The 20347-nt window shown below is 33.7% G+C and overlaps 1 protein-coding gene across 2 annotated transcripts; it reads right to left on the minus strand.

The window, feature by feature from the left end:
- Positions 1-66: 66 nt before the first annotated feature.
- LOC105347092 (uncharacterized) lies at positions 67-19035 on the minus strand. 2 transcript variants are annotated; one of them, XM_066071240.1, is made up of 9 exons: positions 18963-19035; positions 18756-18791; positions 17803-17979; positions 17322-17398; positions 17109-17133; positions 16928-16989; positions 16499-16532; positions 16300-16362; positions 16063-16147 (listed from the first exon to the last, which is right to left on the minus strand). In XM_066071240.1, the coding sequence occupies exons 2-8, from the start codon at positions 18771-18773 to the stop codon at positions 16321-16323; spliced, it is 435 nt and encodes a 144-aa protein (XP_065927312.1). In that variant the 5' UTR covers positions 18774-18791; positions 18963-19035; the 3' UTR covers positions 16063-16147; positions 16300-16320. The 2 variants fall into 2 exon arrangements, 1 of the variants encoding a protein (XP_065927312.1); XR_010709285.1 differs by lacking the exons at positions 16063-16147; positions 16300-16362; positions 16499-16532; ... (2 more) ...; positions 17322-17398; positions 18756-18791 and adding exons at positions 67-135; positions 281-305; positions 8041-8117 and having other exon boundaries at positions 18963-18984.
- Between the last annotated feature and the right edge of the window lie 1312 nt (positions 19036-20347).

Genomic DNA, 20347 nt, shown 5'->3' on the forward strand with positions numbered 1-20347 from the left:
AATATATAAACGAATTGATTTACAATAATGAAATAATGATTAATTATTATAAAAATAGACGATGAGTTCATACCTTTTAAGTTGGTCATTTCCAGAAAGCCCTGTATCTCTATTGGTAGTTCCACTGTAGGTACCCTAAGTCAAAAGTCAAATTAATAAAATATATCTAATCATAAACCTCCATATCAACCTAAACATTTTGATATACTTGTAATTGATGTATAACGATTGTCGTTACATACATTTAAGGGCCCTATCAATAAACACATTTATTTCTTACCACTTCTCCGCCGGACGCGTCTCTCCTTTCATAGAAGAAAAAAATAAAAACTTGATTTAAATTCAGTTAAATGTTTAAACATTGTACATTAAACAAACAAATTATAACAGCATGCATAAAACAATGCATTACTTTTCTACTGATTTGTACGAAGATATCAAGTGTCAAGAGGTAGCTGATATATAAAATTCTGGGCTACATTTGGGAACAATTAAGAACTCCAAGGCCTTTTGTGGAAATGACGCTTTGGATATTTATTGTTGTATTTATTTATCGAATAAACGGTTTCCACAAGTACAGCTAGGTGATCTATAATCATATACAATTATAATATTACTAAAACACTCTCATTCTCTACATTCACTCATTAAATCTATCCTTAGTTAAATAATATTTAAATTACACATATTTGATTAAAATGACTCACCAAGTATAACAGCAAAATGAACTAATATAATGGTCGGGTTGACAAGCTATGAAGCTTATAGTTATTCAACTGTTTGTCTTTGGTGGCGTCGTGATATTAAATTAAAGTTCGTGCTAAAAATTAGATTATACAAACGGACATGCGCACTCGCTCACTCAAACCTGAAAAACCAGTCTAACACACCCATTCATTCACTGATCCACCTGCCAAATGTAACCACGTGACCTCTCGTACTACATTTATACTATGAATGATTGTATGAATGAATGAAGCAGCGTGAATGTAAACAAATGAACAATGGGAAATATTTACATTCACTATGATTCCCCCTATTAAATTGTATTGATTGATTTGAGTGATATTTACCCACAACACAGAAGACCGAATCACAAAATCTGTAGGGCGTATGAATACAAGAACTACTTACTGTTTGTCAACAAAACGTCTGCTGCTTCAATAGCTTTGAAGTATGCCCTTCGGTGACTTTGATGTGCAGTTTCAGGATATGAACATCCTTAATTTTCTAATTGATGAAGAAAATGAAGATGTGCTGCTTCAGACTATTGATCTGGATTTAGGTTTCTTGATTTCTGTAAATGAAGACAAAAACTGGTTTCTACAGTAACTGAATCTGGCATGGATAATTCAGCCCAAATTCAGACTGTAAGTTCATGCCTCACATATATCATAAAACTGTAGCGTCCTTGTATGCTACACACACGGATTTAACCAGATTTAGAACATGAATAAAACAGGTTCGTCATTGAAGACCTTTATTAAAACCGGAAACGTCACAAATAATACAGGGGCAATAACCCAACATAACACAGTATATAAATAGTGCCTGTTTGGGAGGGTAACAGTTGAAATTGACACCCCGAGAAAACCATTGTCAACCGACGCGAAGCGGAGGTTGACAATGGTTTTCGAGGGGTGTCAATTTCAACTGTTATCCTCCCAAACAGGCACTATTTATTTTGTTATACTGAATGTCTTTTTAAAATTTTTCTGCTTTTATATAGGAATAACGTGAATTCTACAGCGAACCGTACGCGCATAATTTTCGCGCATGTAACATTTTTTAATGTTACCCGTTGCCAAGTGCGTTGCTAACGCTGAGGGTAATAGTAAATATTATTAACTGTGTCTTAACCAATCAGATTTCAGTATTTAACATGAAAGTATAACAATAGGGGATAGCATAGAGTTGTCTCTCTTAGAATACGTAATGTAAATTACAAACACTTCATCCCTTCCTTTCTTGCAATACAACTATGTACCAAATGAAATAACTTCTAAAAAATTAATCAATTAAACACATATGCAGTGCCATACTAATTTGTACATTGGCACAAATCATTAACTTGTGTTGACAAAGACATAATAAAAAACATTCCTTATTTAACATGAAGATTTCCTATTACATTTTACCAATACCAGAATGCCAATTCAGTTATTACCCAGGAAGTTATTAATACATAGAAAATCCCTCAAATCTGGATGGCAGTTTCTTATTTCTTACAGGTCTACTTTGAACACCAACAGTTTCACTACTTGTATCATTGGACATACTGACAGACTCAGTACTACACTGACTTTCTAAATTACAACTTACATTGGTACTTGGATATGTCTTACACTTTTCATCAACTCTCTCATCATTTTCAATCAATTTTGGTTCATTTGACAAACAATTACACTCTCTCTCATTGAATTTCTTTAAATGTGTAACATTTCGTTTGTACTGTACACCTTCATCTGATTCAATAACTACACTATTGCCTTTCATCTCAACAACTTTAAACGGTGATGCGTTAAATGGTGTGGATAATTGGTGTTCGCGATCTTGTTTAACAAAAACTTTAGCACCCGTATGAATTTCGGATTCAACCGCTCTTCGACGTTTATCGGAATACATTTTGCCCTTTTCCTTCTGTTCCGCATCGGGATCGCGTACTTCAAGATCATCAACATTGTAGTCAAAAAGTTCAGGTAACTTTATGCGAAGCTTGCGACCAAACAATAACTGAGATGGACTGACACCAGTCGTCTTGTGCGGCGTATTACGATACATTACAAGAAATTTATCAAGTTCCGCTTTCCAATCTCGACCTTCAGCGTGAGCAATTCTAACACGTTTCAGTATTGATCTATTTTGGCGTTCAACTTCACCATTCGCCTGCGGCCATAGAGGAGTCGTTCTGTGGTGGACAATACCGTTGTCCAACATGAAATCTTTAAAATGCTGACTCACAAACTGAGGACTATTATCTGTATGGATTGATAACGGCAACCCATGAGTTAGAAAGAACTTTGAAATCAATGCTGTAATATTCTCAGAAGAAATATTTTTCGTGATTGCGACTTCAAAATACCTACTATAGTAATCAACTAGTACTAATATGTACTCCTTATTCGGTAAAGGACCTAAGAGATCTGCGGCGAGATGTTGCCAAGGCGCAGAAGGCAACTCGGTGCGCTTCATCGGTTCAGGTTTGCTAGGTTGACTTACTAACTGACACCCGTAACAACTTCTACAAAACGTTTCAACACATTTGTCTATCCCTGGCCACCAAACTTTACTTCTTACTCGCGATTTCATTGCAACTATGCCGGGATGTCCTTCATGTGCAAGTTGAAGAACCTGATCGCGCAATTGTGCTGGAATTACGATTCGCGTACCTCGTAATACTAATTTTCCAATCGAACACAATTCGCTCCGTAATGGCAAATATTGCTTGAACTCGATGCGATGCCACTGCTGATTTACAAGACATTGTCTAACCGAACAAAGTTCTGGGTCATCCTCTGACGCTCTCTCAATGTCGCGAGTTGTCATAGCAATCGGTGTTGCTTCTTCAGCTACAAACCTAACGTAGTCGTCTACAATATCCTGCGACTTCTGCGGAATGTCATTTTTGACAAGACGTGAAAGCGTGTCTGCTATGTTCCTCGGACCCGGAATGTACCGAACTTTAAAATTGTACGGTTGCATGCGCAACACCCAACGCTCTATTCTAGCGCAAACCTTTGACTTTGGAGAATAAATACACTCAAGCGGCTTGTAATCAGTGAGGAGCTCAAATTCTATGCCGTACAGATAAACATGAAATCTATCAATGCCCACACTAGAGCTAACGCCTCTTTCTCCGTCTGTGAGTAACGACGTTCCGTATCGCTCAAACTACGGCTCGCATATGAAATAACACGAAATTCACCATTTTGCTCTTGAACAAGTACCGCCCCTAGTCCAACGGGACTAGCATCAGCTATGACCTTAGTCGGCGCAATTTTGTCATAGTAGCCTTACGTTTCGGCATCAGCAAGACGACGCTTCAGTTCATCAAATGCTTCTTGTTCCGATTTTCCCCATCTAAAAATTGCATTTTTATGCGTCAACTCGCGTAATGGGGCAGCAATTGTTGCTAGATCCGGAATAAATCTAGAGCTGTAATTCACGAGTCCCAGAAAGCTACGAACTTCTGCTGAAGTTTTCGGTTCGCGCGCGTCGACGACAGCTTTGACTTTAACATCCACCGGACCTATGCCACGACCAGACAGCACATGACCCATAAAAACAACCTGTGACATGTTCAATTGACATTTGTCCCTACTAAGGGTAAAACCTTTCTCATACAACACTTTGACAACATTTTCAAGACATATATCATGTTCTACCTGACTACTTGCATGTACAATGATATCATACATAATATTGTGTACACCCTCACAACCTTGCAACACTTGTTGCATGACCTTCTGATGCATTTCAGGGGCACAACTAATACCAAACATAAGACGTTTGTATCTAAATAAACCCTTGTGTGTTACAAAAAGTAGTAATTTCTCGTGATTCAGGTTTCAATTCAATTTGGTGATATGCCCAAGTAACATCAAGTTTGCTAAAAATAGTACTAGAGTTCATTTCATGCAAAAGTTCATCAATGGTTAGAATAGGATGACGAACTCTCTTGACGGCAGTATTGGCCTGGCGCATGTCTACGCAAAATCTGATGTCATCACCTGAATGTTTCGGAACGCACACAACGGGCGACATCCACGAACACGGCTCTTCAACGCGTTCAATGATGTCCAGGTCGAGCAGTTCATCTAGCTTGTTGGCGAGTTTGTCACGCAATTTATACGGTATCCGCCTCATTGGTTGAATCACTGGCTCAACATCTGGATCAATCGGAAGTTCTAGTTGAAACGATTTCAGCTTCCCTACCCCCTTGAAGCACTGAGGGTACCAATCGCAACTTCTCGGGCCTTTCCGGCAAGCTCGGAAAAACACCTCGAATGGATTACCTAGGCGTCCATGACAACCCCCCTTTTTGTAAAACTTGAAATAAATAGAACACATTTTACGATCTGTTGAGATGTGAGCTACACTTCATTAAAGTAAATGATATACACTAAAATATAACAAAGAAGCGACATACAAGACTGTCTAGCCGATACTTATTTTAATGGGAAGCGACTCCATTTTGTATAAAATTCTAACATCCGGTGATGTTAATACATTCGAGGTGTTTTTCCGAGCTTGCCGGAAAGGCCCGAGAAGTTGCGATTGTGAGGGTACTTATCAAACACTGAACGGTTATCTGCGTTGACGGCATTACTAACGCTGCGCACGATCTGTAGAACACCCAACTGTAGAGCTGTATCACGACCAAGTAGGGCCTGTCCCTTCCCGTCGATGACCACGAATTCCACATCCGGTATAACGATTTGGTTATATTTCACGGTTGCTGTAAATATGCCAGCTACCTTTAGGGGCTCTTGACTTCCATAAGCGAAGAGTTGCTTGTCAGCTTTGGATGAAACACATTCGATGCGCTTATCCTTCAGACTGTTCCATAACGGCATCCCCATAATGTTACAACTTGCTCCTGAGTCGATAATCATACTGAGGTCAACACCCCCAACATTCACAACAAGGCCATCATCTAACACAGAATTACGGACACTAAATGCGTAAGCTTTGTCCTCATCGCCTTGATCTGGCTGCTCTGTGATGTTATGAACACTCCCGTGTTTCCCCTTAGCACTCCAGTTTTTGGTTTTACACTGTCGTTCAAAATGTCCAACTTCATTACACTTACGACACTTTTTCCCCTTAGCAGGACATCGAGGATCATTCCGTAAGTGCCCTTCATAACCGCAACTGTAACATTTACTATTAGTCTTTTTCACAAAACGCCTCTTATTCTGAACACTAACCTTGTTAACAACATTGCTGCTGGCTCCTTGGGGCTGATTTTCAATTGATGTGGCTTGTCTCTCAGAGTCTTCCATAGCTCTGGCGATTTCACGGACTTGGTCGAGAGTAAGTTCTCTACCTTTCTCAAGCAGTTTACGGCGCAAGTTATGACGTACGCACTTGTCGATAATCTGGTCACGTATCCTCTCGTCTATTGCGTCACGGTTCCCGAATTCACACGTTTCTGCACGCTGACGTAATCGAGTTATATACTGTTCAATGGTCTCCTGTGTGGACTGTGCCATGCTTCGAAAAACAGATCTCTCATAGGGGACATTTGCTTGGGGCTTAAAATATTTGTCCAAAGCGTTCAGCGCTTTTGCATAAACGTTATCACCCGTACCTTCCGGTAACGTAAAGAAAATGTCTTGCACGTCCATACCTGCTGTATGTAGAAGCAAAGCCTTTGCCTGAGCTGCACCCTCTATCCCTTTCCCTGTTGCATATAATTCAAATGCCCGACGTTTTGCCATTTGGATGCGATGCCAGTTACATCAGAAACATCAAAATGTGGAAGTCCATGCAAATCATGCATCAAAACACCTGCAATCGTGATCCTTAAGCGTTAATTATCCTCGTCGCCAATTTTATGGAGCGTCCTTGTATGCTACACACGGATTTAACCAGATTTAGAACATGAATAAAACAGGCTCGTCATTGAAGACCTTTATTAAAACCGGAAACAACGTCACACATAATACAGGGGCAATAACCCAACATAACACAGTAGGGGATAGCATAGAGTTGTCTCTCTTAGAATACGTAATGTAAATTACAAACACTACAAAAACTAGATACAAAATAAAATAAAAACAATTCCTAGAAAGCATTAAACAATTTCATAAAGTTCTGCAATATCAACTGAGTTAGCAAACAACTGAATATATAATAATTAAACATTGGATATGATCTTGCAGGATCCACCAAAAAATGGTTTAAACCAACAATAAGTAAGGATATGGACGAACTGTTTGAGGCCAGACAAGCCCCTGAAACAAAACGCAACACACTTAAGGGACTAAAAATATTTCAAGGTACATATATACTTACCATCTGTGGCACACTCAGTGCAGGGAGCACATATTCAGTAGTTGACATTGACATAAATATAAAAGCAAATGAAACCAAATTTTGTTGCATATTTTCATCAAACAATCAGAATTTGGTCCATATGTTATATATATGCCATCTTCATTGTAGAATGGAACCTGGAAACTTATGGAAATGAAATAGATTTGGCTAGTGTTGACCCTCTTACCTTGGCTAATTCTTTAGGGAGGTTTTATTGTGAGGCTAGACCGCAACCAAAGAAATCTAAGGAAATTGAATCTCAGAATGAGGAACCTCTTTATCATAAGAATAGCCTCATCAATATAAGAGCCGCCATCAATCGCCATCTCGCAGATCTTAGGAGGGAGATTGATATCGTGCACGATAAGGAATTTAAGACACCAAATGGCATTTTGGATGGGCTATTTAAAGAAAGAACAAGGCTAGGATTATCCAAGCCCACACAGCACAAGGCCATTATAGATGACATATCTGCTCAAAATCTACACTTACCTCCAAGGGGCAAAGACATCCTCAACTATTCTCCGCCATGCAGTATGGTATTTCCTAGCCATTCACTTTGTTTCAAGAGGAATGGAATTTCACCATCAACTCCAGGTTAATAGCTTTAAATTCCATCATGATGATACAGGAAAATATGTTACCTTGGAACATGAAACGCTACAGAAAAACCGACAAGGTGGCATTTCCTCAAATGATGGCAACAATACTGAAAAAAGAATGTATGCAACAGGGGACAAAAACTGTTGCCCCGTGGAATTATTACAGCTTCTTATTAACAAAACTGACATAAGAGCTAGCGCGTGTTATTCAATTTGTATGCATACACCGTTGCAGTTATGAAACCACATCTTTCAATAAATAAGGATTCAATACTTAAATGAAAACATGAAATGTTGAAATAAATGAACGCAAATATGATTACTACTAGTAATTAACTAAAATAAATAATCCTGTGACAAAAGTTTTATAAAGAAATTTTTTATATATGCATATTACTTGCCGTAAGTGTACGTAACAATATAATACAACTGCTGTCCACTGGTATTATACACATAAGTTTCTCTAATCAGAACCTGAAAAGGTTTTTCAATCAAAAATTAACACAAATACGTTATTCAGTAATGTCACAAACTTCTTCAGTAGCTAATGAAGGAGATCTTACGGCATTTGATCATTATTTTTTTAGGAATATATATACAATAAAGGAATAAGATAATAATTACGAGTTAAATATACGTGATGAAAGAGCAAAAATATTGAATTTTTTTTTCAAATGAGGATTCTGGTTTTACAAAAAAAAATGAAAAAAAAATTGTTGAATAACAAAAAGGTTTCAACACCACAGTTTATATTACTATAATTCTTAAGTTGAAAGATCTTTTTCTATCACAGATTTTAAAGAAATCCTAAAATCTTTATAGATACTCTCAACAATAGAAAACAATATTCTAGAAAAGGTTGAAATATGCAAAGGCCTCGCCTTCTATGGACTTTATCGACCCCACAAATTTCTTTAAACAGTCTGTAACAAACCTAATAAGTGTTTTGTTTTGTCGAGGACCTAAAGTTTGATATGTAAACAAACGTTTGTGTAAAAAATCAGTTCAAATAACGTTACGTCCGCCATGTTGCCCTATAAATTTTGACGCTTGCCTTTTAAAGAAATTTGTAAGGCAGCCACGTGACGCGTTTCATCCAATGACGTCGCGACATTCTAGTCCGAGGCAAAACAAACTTCGATAATTGAGCAAGATGAATACAGTGTACACACACAAAACATTTGAAATTGAAAAATGGTTTCATTCTTGCCTGTACTGAAGCCATCATTCAGTCTATCTTCGAATTCTGCAACATCAATTCATATATGGTTAGCACATCGATTATCTTAATAACAATATTTAAAATATATTTCACTTAAAATCACTTGAAATGTATTTTATCAACGGTTTTAATTTACTTTCGTAGAACAAAGAGCAATGGTGAATGATCAAAAGGTTTACACAATTACGTACTTACCTTTAATGTTGACTTTGTTGTTTGCGTAGTGGAAAACTAAAAGCTGGTCTTTATATAATTTGTAGAATAGGATGTTCTGTAAAACAATACCTGAATCCAAACGGACATCCTTGAAAGGTAGCACCACAAAATGTTTCAATGAAAGCTGTTGCGTAGGGCATACCGGTTTTGTCATCGATGACAACCTGTGTTCAAATCAAACTTGCATATGGACCTTTTTTTCAAATTTTCCAAAATGTTGTCTCCTGTAAATTTCTGTGTATATAAATATATCAGTTAATTCCCACATCGTTTATTCTACCATTTTTCTGCAAAATATATACAAAATATTATTTAGTAGAACTGGTGCATGGAGTATACCTCAGAAAAGAACTCAGCATGATTTTTTTTTTTATGTTTTTCTGATAAGCAAGCAATCATTGAATTATAACGATGTAGATGTTATGGCAAAGGATTAATGATTGAAGCATGTGTAAAGGAAAACACCAAATTGACGTAAGGTGGTTATATGAAGAAACCGTCACTATATCGTGACATTGTTCTCCACAGTCAACATTAATCCTATGTTGGTTTGTTAGGAATACGTTCTATATATACTAGTACTAAATGCATTATTAAAAATGCATCGAGTATTGAACTGTAGATATACGTGGATAAAAGACATTGCAAGTTTGAAATACTACAGTAAAACTCGTTTATAGCGAAGCCCTAGGGACCAATGGATTTACTTCATTATATCCATAATTCTTTATAACCGTATAACAAATTCGTAATAACAACTACGGCGAAATCACTATATAAATGTCTCCTTTCACCAGACTATAAATTTTGCAAATTTAGGCTTAAAAAAATACATTACTTCGATAACTTTAATAATCGGATTCTGAGTTGCAAAATTTATATGAAAATATTTTTATTCAAACTATTATGTAAAAGATTAGTGTAAACTTTTTAGACCGAAAAGAAATTCGTTATAGAAATGTTAATTTCGCTATTATTCACATTTACTCAAAATCAGTTCGCTATATCCGTTAATTCGTTATATTCGAATTCGTTATAACCGTAATTAACCGGGAACTCAAAACTCCGCTTTATCCAAGAATTCGCAATATCTGTATTTATACTAAACGAGTTTTACTGTATTCGGTATAGGGTTTAAAAATATGTTTAAGTCGGAGGCTTCAATATGCCTGATGAGTAATGCACTCATATTTTGAGTGAATCAGGTAAAATTTGTGGGATTTAGATTTTAATTTAAGATTTGTTTTAATTAAGATTGCATCAACAAGTCTCAACTCAGTCTGCAAAATGACTAACCATTTTTTTGGATTAATGAAAACATTTAAGTATATAAAAATAGTGTATTCAAAAATTGATATAACAAATGTCTGAAAATATTGTGTGTTTCACAGTAATTTTATGTTTCCGGTAAAAATGTATATAAAAAACAATATTAGTTATGTTTATTTAAAAAGACATGGTGAAACACAAACTTACAATTGACCAAATATCGAATTTTTACACGATTGTTATATCTTATGTATCGTATGAAAAGATCAACTTTTGAAAATTTACGGTGACAAAAGTAATGGAATTTATTCCTAGGGATAAATTCATTGAATAAATTCATTTATATAAGCAACAGCAACCTTATCATTTGTCGTGATCTTAATAAAGATTGGGTTAGCTTTAGCAAAACCATCTGGTTGGGTGTTCGCAATTGATATCGGGTTCGAGATCCTTTTTCATCAACTTTTTCCATGATGCCGGATCGTCAGACAAAATTCCACTCAAACCCTCCAATCCTATTTGAATTGTGTCTTGATGGCGTCATTTTGAACGACTGTCATGTTCATGTCACTTGTTTGCTGTTTTGTCAGTTAATTGAGTCTGTTAATTTGGCAGCCAAATTACGACATTTGGTTGTTATCATGCATATTGCTACTTTCTGAAATTATTTATTTGGATTCATGTGTGAATAGCTATAAACAAATTTAATCATTGCAATCAATTATTCATTTATGTCTATTATCGCATAGCCCCCTAACTCCGTCACTACCCAAACTCCGTCACTTTCGGGAAACTCCTCGCCGTTTGAAATCAAGTGCGATTATGACGTCATTTTTTACATGTCAAAAATCTTTAATCAAATGTCAACAATTTGCAACGGTTAAAGTTAAGAATGTGTCAAAAAATAACAGAATTAAACCTTGTTCATTTTATGCACCAATAATTGTGGGAAATCAGCTAACACTTTTTCACGGGTGCACTAAAATATCGATATTTCTGACATGCGGGCCCATTCGATCATTTACGGTGGTCAGCCATTTTTAGAGAGGTCAAGATGAAACATTTAACATGTAATACATTTTTGATTAAGGTAATTAATACATTTTTTTCAGTCCGCAATAGCCTTTATGCACTACTCTTGATGATAACGTCAAATCGCTCATGCCGATACTTTTGCCTTATACAGGGTATAGATATATCCGGTTTATCGCTATTTAGAATATGCTACATTTCTAAAAATGTTATAAATAAATAATATAATAAGTAATTAATTAATTAATGATATAAAATATTTTAAATATGTAAGGACATAAATCAAACGGCATCCATACATTCTGAAAAGGCCATTGTGATTGTTGTTACATGGACCCATTCTTTAATCGGGCGATCATTTCATTTCGATGAAATTAAATACAATTTAAATTGTATGCACCATTTTTACTTACTATAACTTGGCCTAGATACAAATGGAGTTTTAACTAAATTGTTAATGTGTCTTCATTCCCTGCCATATCATAGAGCATGTGGGTGACGGAGTTAGGTTCATAAGTTATGATAGCACGTGTGATAAGCGTCGTATTCAGAGGGCTTATTTGAATAAAAATAAAAAATATTTTGGTAATAATTTTATAAATTATATTGTTTCAGATTATATTTAGTGATTGCAAATGATAAAAACCACAAAAAATAATTTACATAGAAACGCGGGAGGTTTTCTGCTTATGGTGACGGAGTTTGGGTACTCGGGGATACTTGGACATTAATCGAAGTATATCAGACACTGCTGTGCACTTTTTTTATGTTCCAGTCAACAATTTAGGCTGGACTTGCTATTTTCAACTACCAGAATTCCTGTTTCACCTTGGGCTTCATCTCGCAGTCGGCATTAACACATAACTTGCTTTACCAACTACCACAATAACCATTCTCATCATGGGATTCAATTCACACAGGAACAGTGTCAACAAATGACTTACTTCTGGACAATTATTCACATCTTAGACTTCATTCTGTGCTCAGTGCGTTCACAGTTCTACCACGATACCCATTTTTGTCATGGCGCATTTGAAATCTACTTCTTCTTGTGCTCCAAATGTGATGATTACCATTCGAATTGATTATTTAAACTCTAGAAAATTGTTTTTCTCAATTTGCAACATGGCAAGCTTTCTCATGTCTTTGATGTAGACAACTGTTCCCGGGACCTCCTCAAAGCGTGGGAATAGGTGGTCAACTGTGCCAAGGGTCTACCTAGCCCAGCTATTAACCCGCTTTAAGCAAAGCGCTCTTTATCTACTATTTTTACCATTGATTATTTATGACTCAATTCATCAATTGATAATAATGATTGATATTGATTGATTGATTGATTATTTATGGATTGATTGATTGATTATGGATTGATTGATTCAATAATCCTATTGCTAATGTAATTGATTTATATTGATCGATCAAACAGTTTGATTGATTGATTATTTATGGATTGATTGATTGAACAGCCATATTGTTGATGTAATAATAATGTAATAATATTTATTGACTTGTTAATGTGATGATTGACTGATTGATTTATTGTGCAGCCATACTGGCCACCACTTGGGTGGCAGGTTGGTTTTTAAAATGCATGTTCAATTTCAAGAAATATGCTATGACCAAAAACGCCAGTCGGTGTTAAGCAATTATCTTTTATAAATAAACCAAATCACAAAGAGAGCAATACAGTTATAGTTTACTCGTATAGTTTACATCATTCTGTATTTAACGACTTCTAAGGTAGCAAGGGACAGTTTCGGATAGAGTACCCGATGAATATTTTTGTAAAATTGAGAATTGCTGTACTTGAAGGCTTATGATTGTTGCTAAAATTCATGAAATGGTTTTTAATGATTATCATTAGTTAGAGTAATGTCTCTTTTTGAAATTAATACATGTATGCAATATGTAGGCCCCATTTGTTAGGTACATGAGCATCAGAAGTAAAATGCAAAACTGCGGCTATGACTGTTGTGTTGACTCTCCAAAATGAAATTGCAAGTTACAGACGGGAGGGTAAATAACATGTCAGTTTACTGATCATAAAAACCAGTGTGTACAATATTTTACAGGTTTTGACGAATAGTTTTCTTCAGAAATTGGTGACTGGCCTTATAAAGAGTGAAATGGTGTTATTTGTGCTGAATGGGAACATTTCATTATAGCCAGGGAATGTGTTTTCGGAACTCTGTACAAAGAATTTCCTTTGAAGAATTTCCCGCGCCACCTTAAATGATGAATGGCGACTTATGATGCATGAAAACGCATATAAGATCACATTTACCATTTGTAAATTGTTTCTTAGTTTTGTTGTACTTTTCAACTACTTTTAGTGACTTTTAGCGACCAAGATTTCCACACAAAAGACAAAAAATCATATGCATGTGACTTGTCTTTAACGTGGTGTGTGTAGTTCGCTGCACCAGACAGAATAACAAGTGTACAAAACAAATTGATAAGCATTTACATGTAGATTGTTACGCCAACAGTGTTTTAATGTGGAATTCAGAACTGCAGAGAGAAGGTTAGTCAGATTTGATTTTATTTCAGATTAACTCTAAAGCATCTTCTAACCTTGTTGTTCAAAGGCTACACGGAATAACGCATGTAAACCATCATCTAACCAAGATTCTTCACGGATCATCTAACCATGGCGAAAGAAATGAAGCTGGAAAATAATGTGCACATTGGCTTTTAACCATGTTTATAAATGTTTCATTTAATTAATTGATAGGTTGATCTACCTAAATTAAAGGCAAAAACAAAGAAATAACTATTATGCATATCTTTATTTTTTTAAGTGATGTTTTTGATATGCTGTACTTTTGTTAAACACTTGTAGATTGTTGTAATGTTAATCTAATTTAATTCATACTTAAATTTAAGGTATTCGATCCATATCAGCATCTGATGCAATGAATCTTGATATATTACACATATGTATGGACTTAATACTTTGACAATTTTCAAGCTTTAGTGTCAATATGGAATGTGTCCTAATAAATGACCTTTTTCTTTTTCTTGAAGAGTTCCCCCCTTTGCTTTTATTCTATAAAAATTAATTTTGAAAAAATCCTTAAGATATACAATTTATTTTCAATAGTTTTTTATTCCAATGATAAAATACATCTTTCCACTAAAGCATTTATCAATAATATAATTCAAGTATTTACTTTTTTATTTTAATAAATGCGCTTGTCCCCGTAGACCATAATTTATGCATAGTAAATAATCTACTTGAAAATGACTTTCGGTAAATAATTTTCGACTCAAAAATGCTTTAAATTAATACCAAAGTATTAAATACACGATGGGTGTTTAAGGTTAGAAAAATTATGTCCTAATATGGATCAGATACCTTAAGTAAATAAAACAATCAGTTTACTTTTAATGAAATAATATATCTTGTACTCCTTATGTGCAAAGATGTAATCATCTTTGTAATATTCCAATATGTATTCCTTATGTGCAAACATGTTATACATCTTTTTTAATAATCAAAGCCTTCATACTTTGCAACGACTTACAGATTCCTATGCAGAAAAAACAGACATTTTAGAAAATATGGAAGCACCATTCATACATGCGAGCATGATCATAAATTGTAGTATATCATGATATGAAGGAAAATACTAGAAATATTGTAAATATAAGCATCGGTCCAATCACACCGAATAAGAAGTGCAACGGAAAAAAATTTATTCAAACTTTTTGTCCATTCTTTCTTCGTAGCGAATATTTTTCAAATACTGCATCTCTTGTTTTGGAGGTTTTAAAATCATTAATACTTTCATATACGAATATTTAAAAATTTAAACACAAATGTTGCTTTAAAACTTTAAAAAAAATAACATTATAACAAAAACAAGTATTCCTTTTAAAGGAATGATCGGCAATAATGATATATAGATAGCTAGAAGCAATCAACATGATCAGTTTGATGTAAAATTATTTTAAAAAGTACTGTATTTTTACAAAATATAGAATATTTTGAATCTGTACACCATAATTTCATCATTATAAACCGTCAACTAATTTAATTTTGAAAAAAAATTGGGGAAATCCGTTCGTAAACTCCTTGTTTAGTTTTATATTTTTAACGTAATTATTAAATGATAATGTATCTTCTTCTTCTTCTTCTCTTCAGAATACTGAGTAGGGATCTTCAAAGAGCATTAACACGTATAGAAAGAAAGAGTTGTATTAAAATAATTGAATGCGACTGAAAAACATTGAATGCCATCATAACTTGCTATTGAGGTCGCATTATAACTTAACCTTGTTTATAAATCAAGCCGTCTTCCTAGCTACTATTATGCAACATCAATAGATCGAGGTCAGTTCATGGAGCATCTTCTTATGATCGAAGTCAGTTCATCGAGGTCAACTGCATTATTGAATGAATCTTTCGATCGAAAAGCTTACGCGTGATACAAAATGTGCATTCTTGAATAAACAGGTCGAACTGTATTTAATGTATGTTTGCATCTCTTAAGGTAAAGGAATTGAAATAAAACTGAGTAAAATGTTATATGAATAGTAAACCAAAGCTTCAAGTTTTTATAAGAATGACTTACGCAAGCGGTATATGTGCGCACGTGGAAGCATTTGCCGGATGCCTCATATGGACACAACAGTTATCGGCCGAAGCCGATCACAAAAATAAATAAAAAACATTGGTCATTGTAATCCATATTTTTATTTGGAAAAAATATATTGTTCTATATTCACGGTCAATCAGCCTTAGTCAGCTTTCATCCTTCCTCTGCAACGAAATTGACATATGAACAACTCATAAAATTACAGTTCACCATTGACTATCTCTTTACATATAAAGAGTTTCTGGATGTGTGTATATACGAGTTGATTTTCGAAACAGATTTACAGAAAGTAAAGACGTCAAAATAGGAAATATACCTCAAGAACCCTCATAAAGCATTATGCTTCTAAGGCCTTAAGAATCTCTTCATAATCATCTACCTTAAAAATAAAATTTAATTCTAAATAACTTAAATCTTTAAAATCATTCTCATTGCCATTTCGAGATTAAATCAATCATTTCGGTTTTTTAACAAACCTTCCCCAAAAATAATATGACACATTTTTCAAGACTTACTTTAACTCTTTTGGCGATGTTTGCATCTTGATCTCTGAACAAAAAATGGTCAATTTAAAAAGTGATTGAACATTCGAATTTTTTTCTTTTCTCACATATATTTCCTAACACTAATTGTTCAGTGAAAATTTAAAAAAGAAAGTTTGAGAATAGATTAAAAAGCATGTGACATTTATTTAGCGTAAATCTTTCTTATGAATTTGTTCAGTTTCAGTATTCTTAGATTTATCTTCAGAATTTTTTTTGTAAGAATTAGGTTAAAAGTTTAAAAAGGATATGACATCTTCATGAATTAATGTGCCGTTATATTATAACAAGTCTTGCAAGTTAGAAAGTCATCCTGAAGAAAGCAAATAAGTTGAAATATATTAACGAATTGATTTATAATAATGAAATAATGATTACTTATTATAGACAATGAGTTCATACCTTTTAAGTTGGTCATTTCCAGATAGCCCTGTATCTCTACTGGTAGTCCCACTGTAGGTACCCTAAGTCAAATTAATAAAATATAAACATTTCGATATTCTATTATTACTTGTAATCGTTGTATAACGATTGTCGTTACATACATTTTAGAGTCATATCAATAAACAAATTTATTTCTTACCACTTCTCCGGTGGACGCGTCTCTCCTTTCATAAAAGAATAAAATAATGACTTGATTTAAATTTAGTTAAATGATTAAACATTGTATATTAAACAAAAAAAAATAAAACATCATACATAAAAACGTATTTCAACTATGCATTACTTTTGTACTGATTTGTACGAAGATATCAAAGTTTTATAAAGATTTTTTTTATATATGCATATTACTTACTTGCCATAAGTGTACGTAACAATATAATACAACTGCTGTCCACTGGTATTATACACATATGTTTCTCTAATCAGAACCTGAAAAGGTTTTTCAATCAAAAATGAACACAAATACCTTATTAAGTAATGTCACAAACTTCTTCAGTAGCAAATGAAGCAGATCTTACGGCATTTGATCATTATTTTTTAGGAATATATATACAATAGAGGAATAAAATAATGATCACGAGTTAAATATATGTGGTGAAAGAGAAAAAATATTGATTTTTTTTTTCAAATGAGGATTCTGGTACAACCAAAAAAAAAAATGAAAAAAAAAATTGGTTGAATAACAAAAAGGTTTCAACACCACAGTTTATATTACTCTAAATTGAAATTAATTCTAAAGTTGAAATGTCTATTTTATCACAGATTTTAAAGAAATCCTAAAATCTTTATAGATATTCTCAACAATATTCTAGAAAAGGTTGATAAATGCATACCCCGTTTGTACAGTATCCATAATAGAGAGGGTAGTATCGTTTGTAGTAGGTGGAGTAGTATACCGTGTAGTACTGATTAGTGTGGTAGTGGTAACCACAGTGTGCTGATACGGCTTCCACCGGGGAAACACTTACATACAGAAGTACGACGGCACAAGCGAGAAAGAGCAGGTTTACCTGGAATAGGCCAAACAAAAATGGAGGATCAAAGACTGTGTACCAAATATTTAAGACATGTAGAGTAATAAGGAGTTGTTAATTGGTATCTTCAAGTTATTTTCGTTCCAGAGGGTGATGACAAACTCTAAATTCGCAACTGTTCTCTACGCTGAGGGGCCATTATACTTACTTTAGTTTACGCAAGGCTGTTTGAATTTCCCTTCGTTTTAAAACATGCGCCCTATTGGTACCTATTAATACTATCTATAGAGGACCTTTCAGTCAGACCTATGTTTGTTTCCCATATTTTAACTGGAAAAACTTAATCAGTTTGCTACAAATAATGTCTATTTGATATGTATGTCAATTCTAACTAATTCATTCTTCAAGTTTTGTCAACATATATATTTGTTCCTTTCCTAGTTCGAGTAGGTCTTCTTCTTCAAAATGGAGAGCTTTTTCGACGAAAATTTTCAAACTATGCAATGATGAAAAGGGGAAATCTAATGAAAGCATGTATAAAGATCTTTCGATTTATAATCATTTTACGACTGTATAGAAACAACTTTATATCAAGGTGAATTATTTTAAACTTTTCATTCCAATAGTGAACATATTCAATGATTTGCTGATAAATTATAAATGTTAGTAACTCTTATCTTTTCTAAATATTTTTACAGAAATAATTTCATTTTTAAAAAGAGAATATTACATCTAAAGTTCGATAATTGAGCAAGATGAATACAGTTTACACACACAAAACATTTGAAATTGAAAACTATTTTCATTCTTGCCTGTACTGAAGCCATCATTCAGTCTATCTTCGAATTCTGCAACATCAATTCATATATGGTTAGCACATCGATTATCTTAATAACAATATTTAAAGTATATTTCACTTAAAATTACTTAAAATGTATTTTATCAACGGTTTTAATTTACTTTCGTAGAACAAAGAGAAATGGTGCATGATCAAAAGGTTTAAACAATTACGAACTTACCTTTAATGTTGACTTTGTTGTTTGCGTGGTGGAAAACTAAAAGTTGGTCTTTATATATATTGTTAGAATAGGATGTTCTGTAAAACAATACCTGAATCCAAACGGACATCCTTAAAAGGTAGCAACGCAACATGTTTCAATGAAAGCAGCTGTTGCTTAGGTCATACCGGTTTTGCCATCGCTGACAACCTGTGTTCAAGTCAAATTTGCATATGGACCATTTTGTTTTTAATTTCCAAAATGTTGTCTTTTGTAAACTTCTATGTATACACATATATCAATTAATTCCTTCACCTTTTATTTTATCATTATTCTGCAAAATATAAACAAAATAAAAATTAGTAGAACTGATGCATTGAGTGTACCTCAGAAAAGAATACAGCATGAAGCCTCTTTTTATGTTTTTCTCATAAGCAAGCAATCATTGAATTGTAATGATGTAGATGTTATTTATGGCCAAGGATTAACGTTTTAAGCATGTGTGAAAGGAAAACACTTCATTGACGTAAGGTGGTTGTTTGAAGAAACCGTCGTTATATCCTGACATTGTTCTCTACAGTAAATATTGATGCTAACTTTGTAAGTACGAAATAAGTTCTATATATGCTAGTACTAAATGCAAAACCAAAAGCGTATAAGTATCAACGATGTAAAAATATATTCTTAGAAAGACGGCATTACAGTTTTGAGATACTAAAAGGTGTAATGTTGAAAAATCGATGTTCTTATGATGTTATCAGTATGAAACAGTTCTTAACACAAACTTTTAAGTTTCCAACCTGCAAAGATGTTTCCACAACATCATTTTGAGGTTTTAATGTATGTCTAATATTTAACATTTTATGATTTCACTGATTTCAGGTGGTCATTAACCGAGGCTATTTAAGGAGGCTGGGGGGTCCAAAAAAATTGTCTCCAAATTTCACCAAATTTGCAGAAATGTCTCATATACTCTTAATTTACATTTTAATGTGGAAGACCACATCACAATCATCGTTAATTTTAACATTTCTTGCATCTGAAACAATTGCACATTATGTAAAAAAAAAAAAATGAAAAATATATGAAAAATTATTAAAGGCCAAAAAAAGATACCAATAACATCACTAAAAATAAACACAATAACAAAAACTTAACATTATTTGTTATTAAGAAAATTTTTTACAATTTTTACCAAAAAATATATTTGACACACAAATGCAAATATGTAAAGAAAAAAAAAGTAGCCACAAAATTATTTCCAAATTTTAACCTGATAATAATCATAACATATGTAATAAAGATTGAGCATTAAAAAAGATTTTTGATGGTGAAATTAAAAAAAAAATAAAAAGAAAGAAAATATTTGAACAAAATATTTGGAGTTTTACAAGTTACCTCCCTTT

Source organism: Magallana gigas, chromosome 9 (assembly GCF_963853765.1).
Source record: "Magallana gigas chromosome 9, xbMagGiga1.1, whole genome shotgun sequence".
In the NCBI taxonomy this organism is placed as follows: domain Eukaryota; kingdom Metazoa; phylum Mollusca; class Bivalvia; order Ostreida; family Ostreidae; genus Magallana; species Magallana gigas.

Coding starts and splice junctions, on each gene's coding strand:
- LOC105347092 (XM_066071240.1), bottom strand. Junction 17,399..17,802: donor ATGGATACTGTACAAACGGG/GTATGCATTTAT, acceptor AAACCTTTTCAG/GTTCTGATTAGAGAAACATA. Junction 16,990..17,108: donor ACGCGTCCACCGGAGAAGTG/GTAAGAAATAAA, acceptor AATTTGACTTAG/GGTACCTACAGTGGGACTAC.